At 49.4% G+C, this 4,384-nt stretch overlaps 1 protein-coding gene across 1 annotated transcript in view; it reads left to right on the forward strand.

Moving 5' to 3' along the window:
• The window catches only part of LOC111529259 (liver carboxylesterase 1-like), a gene marked incomplete at its 5' end in the record, with an annotated part of 9,851 nt that extends 5,822 nt beyond the window's left edge, over positions 1-4,029 (forward strand). The window contains 3 exons of the mRNA XM_026452212.1: positions 905-1,047; positions 3,265-3,337; positions 3,647-4,029. Of these exons, the coding sequence (XP_026307997.1) occupies positions 905-1,047; positions 3,265-3,337; positions 3,647-3,830 (400 nt within the window). The remainder of the gene's footprint in view (positions 1-904; positions 1,048-3,264; positions 3,338-3,646) is intronic.
• Between the last annotated feature and the right edge of the window lie 355 nt (positions 4,030-4,384).

Here is a 4,384-nt window from a genome sequence, read left to right on the forward strand (position 1 = left end):
CTGACTCTTTCCTTCCTAGTGTCACTTCTCGGTGGGTAGCATGACCAATGCAAAGTGCTGAGGCACAGGGCCGGGCAGCCCACAAGGTAGCCCTGAAGGGGCAGCGGTGTGTGGCTCCAATGAGTCAATCATTGGGAAACTGGCCACTTCCTGGGGCTCGGACAGGAGAGCTTTGTTGCTTGGATAGGAGGGCAGAGCAGAAGGAGAGAGGGCAGGGGAGAGGCAAGATCACCCTTGCTCAGCCCCTTCTTTTCTCTGCCAGGACTTTAATGCCTTAACACCCTAACACTCCCAGGCCAGGCAGGCAGCAAGACACATGGGGACACTAAGATATAAAGCAGTGAGCGCCGCAGATTCCTGAGACACAAGAGGCAGATTGTTCCCTCTCTGCGTATGTTTGTATTTAAATAGCCTCACATTCAGACAAACAACTTGGATTTGCTTCAGTCTTCTCAGGATGGGTGAGAAAAACACTGGAAATGCTCAAAACGAGGCAAAACAGAAGATACCTGTCAGGGTGGAGATGGCGTCCACGTGAATGAATGCGAGACTGTTATCAGTGAATTGCATCCAGTGTAACCAGATGTAGAAAGATTTCTTCTGTGAGAATTCACCAGCAGGCAAAGGGGTTTACGAGGCTGAGTCAGTGTCCCTGCACTGGCAGTTATTTTAAATGAATTCACCCAGGATTTCCACATTCGTTCATTAAACATTTGTTCATTGAACAAATATCTGGCTCAAATTCCAGTTCCATGTCAACCAGCCATGCAGCCTGGAGCACGTCACTGAGCTTTCCCGTGACTCTGTTTCTCTACTGTGCTGACAGCCAGAGGTTTCCTGCAGAGCTGGAGACCTTGGTAGCCTCCAGGTGTGTGTTGGGCAACATGAACTGAGCATGAACCCTTGTCTTCTCAGATGCTGGAGCACCCACCTACATGTATGAGTTTCAGTATCGTCCAAGCTTCTCATCAGACATGAAACCCAAGACGGTGATAGGAGACCATGGGGACGAGCTCTTCTCCGTCCTCGGGGCCCCATTTTTAAAAGGTAATGGCTCCTTGCTGTCCGTGAGCTTGGAGTTAGGAGACCTGGGTTCCAGTCTTGGTGTGGTGGGCTTCAGCAAGTTTCTCCTCTCCTGGTCTTAGTTTCCTGATTCTCTATAACAGGGTTGAACGTCATTGGGTAGTCCCTGGGCTTCCTCCTGCTCTAACACGTGTGAGGCGGGATGTGTCTTCATGTGCCCTCTGCACAGACACTCAGAATCCTGGGCTGTGTCATCAAAAAGACAGGTGTGGGGTGGTCTCTTGCAGGATTCACTATGACACGGTTGAATGTCATTGCGTTGTGCCCCAGGCTCTGCCTGCTCTAACACACCTGAGGGAGGATATGTATTCATGTGACCTCTGCACAGACACTCGGAATCCTGAGCTGTGTCATCAGCAAGACAGGTGTGGGGTGGTCTCTTGCAGGATTCACTATGACAGGGTTTAATGCCATTGGGTTGTCCCCCAGGTTCCTCCTGCTCTAACACACCAGAGGGAGGATGTGTATTCATGTGACCTCTGCACAGACACTCAGAATCCTGGGCTGTGTCATCAACAAGATAGATGGTGGGACACATGCAGGGCCCTGCTCTAGGTTGAGAAGCCACCGATCAATATCCCTCTCCCAGGAGTGCTGAGAATGTGACTGAGGGTGAGGTTAGAATTGGTGTTAACCCTGAGTCAGGTCTAATGTGTGTCTATTTGTCTTTCTGTCTCTAACAAAAACTCATAAACCTTTAAATGTAATACATTTAATAATTGTTAATTTACAAATCACAGGATGTATGAATTTGGAATATGAAAGGAGACTTTATTTTTGATATGCTTTATAGCCAGCAAGGTGGCCATCCCGCAGGCTGGGAAGGTGCCTCTGACCAAGCCCAGACACAGGTTCATTGATGGAGGAGGGGTTTGGTAGCAGCTTTATGTGAATGGATTTGCTAAACATACGTGTTCAACAGGTTACAGGGGGAGCAATGGATATTCATGAAGACAGTCCTGACACATGTGTATTAAACAAACATGCATGTAACATGGCCCATGTTCACCTGGTGGTGGAGACCTAATACTTAAATATATTATAATTAGGGCCTATAAGTCCAAAGGTCTTCTCAGGACATAAAGCCCAGCAAGTGAGCAGCCTCTGTACACTGGTCAGGTCCAGTGCACGGTTGGTGATGTTCTTATCTGGAGAAAGTTTCTGAAATCAGTCTCTTATGCAATCAAAGCCATAGTTAAGACTGGAGGGTCAGGGATCTGTTTGTCTGCGTATCCCAGCTTCAGCCATTGTAATTATTTTCATTTTGCTTAAGTCCAAGCCAGTGCTTGTTTAGCTGCTAGAGAAACAGAATCACCTCGTGGCAGTGAGAACAGAGAGGATTTTTTAAGGGTAGGGATGTAGGCCTGAACCCTTGCCCGACGTGGCCTTAGGTCTCGTTTTTAATTTGGTGTCTTATTGCCACAAAGAGTGTTCTGTCAGAATGATGACCTTTATTTTAATGCTGATGCTGCTCAGTGGTGTCTAAACCACAAAAGAGACGGAGTATTATGAGGCGTGTCTGACCTCCTGTCCGTTCCCAGGCAGGAACACAGTTGAAGGATTTTCTGGGCTCCCCTTAGCCCAGAGAGGGTCTGTTCAGTCAGCTGGGGGTGTTAGGATTTTATTTTTAGTTTACATTATACAATATTTTTAAAAGTCCTTTCACAATGTCTTCTAAGCCTTAACTCTCAGCAGTTACAGATCACATGGGACTCACCCCATGGCTGCTCAGAACACACCAGCGCCTCTGGGCATCTCGCTGTGCATGCTTAGGAGCCTTGCGGTTCTGTTGTTTTCCAGAATGTGAATTGTGGGTGTGTGTCAGGGAGGCAGAAAACACCCGAGAGAGCAACCCTGGGAGGTGGGGCTGCTGTAGAGGAAACCCTGGGGTGTGGCATTGCCTGTGACCCTGAGGAGGGAGGAGGCAGGCGAGGGTCACAGGAGACAAAGGCAGCCAGCACATGGAATGACATATGCCCATTGTTGAGCCCTAAGTCAGATATGGTCAAAGGTAAAGTACACACAAATCCACCAGGATCTTCTAGAACCGCAGACCTCAGCTCAGTGGGTGTGGAGCATTCGCCAAGACTATGTTTCTAGCAGGCTCGCACATTATGTTGATGCTGCAGGTCTGCGGACCACACTTTGAGTCACAAAGGCTTTTTTTCTTCTTACCCTCAGAGGGTGCCTCAGAAGAGGAGATCAGACTCAGCAAGATGGTGATGAAATTCTGGGCCAACTTTGCTCGCAATGGGTGAGGCTCTTGGCAAAGACAGAGCAGGACTGGTGAAAGCGGGCGGGGGTGGGGTGGGGTGGGGCATGCCTATTGGGAAGGGGCAGCTTCTAAGGTTCTAGTGATCAATCTCCTGACCCTGTGACCATAGCATTCTGACAATGAGAGCACTCTACAAATGGAGAGGCCACTCCTGGAGATAGTGAGCTCCCCATCTCGGGAGGTATACAAGCCTCTTGACAGAGATAACTTGGGCATCCTTGCACATCTCAGAAGATTGTTGGGAACACACAGCAGCTTTGGGGCAATTCTATTTGATTCTGTTTCCAGAAATCCCAATGGGGAAGGGTTGCCTCGCTGGCCAGAGTACAACCAGGAGGAAGGGTACCTGCAGATTGGTGCCAACACCCAGGCGGCCCAGAAGCTGAAGGACAAGGAAGTGGCTTTCTGGACCAAACTCTTTGCCAAGAAGGCAGTGGAGACGCCACCCCAGACAGAACACATTGAGCTGTGAATGGAAGATCCAGCCAGCCTTGGGGGCCTGGAAGAGCAAAGGCTGGGGTATTTTGCAAAAGGGATTGCAGGTTCTGAAGGCATCTTACCGTGGCTGCGGAATTGTCTGGTGGTGGGGGGCAGGGAACAGAGGCCATGAAGGAGGAAGTTTTGTATTTGTGACCTCAGCTTTGGGAATAAAGTATCTTTTGAAGGCCAAATTGGTGCTTGTGTCTTATACTGGAGATTAATCAGTTGTCCTCAGAGAGAGAATGATGCTGAAATAGGCAATGTGAGAAGGAAGGTGGCTCTGCTGGGGATGACCAGGCCTCAGGATGAGCAGAGCCCAGAGGACTGGGCCATGGATGGTGCTCAGGGGAACTCCGGGCTTGTTGCATGTTTCTGGGCCCCCAACAATTTCCAACAATAGGAGTTGGGATGGCCAGAGTGTAGCATCCAGACCCTCTGTTTGGAGCTGCCTGTGGAAATGGAAGTGGCCCAGGCTGAGAATGTGCCTGGATCAGGGAAGAGGGAGACATGCTGAGGTGATCCTGTGGTACTGTTGCATGGCATTTA

Source organism: Piliocolobus tephrosceles, unplaced genomic scaffold (assembly GCF_002776525.5).
Source record: "Piliocolobus tephrosceles isolate RC106 unplaced genomic scaffold, ASM277652v3 unscaffolded_31939, whole genome shotgun sequence".
Classification (NCBI taxonomy): Eukaryota; Metazoa; Chordata; class Mammalia; order Primates; family Cercopithecidae; genus Piliocolobus; species Piliocolobus tephrosceles.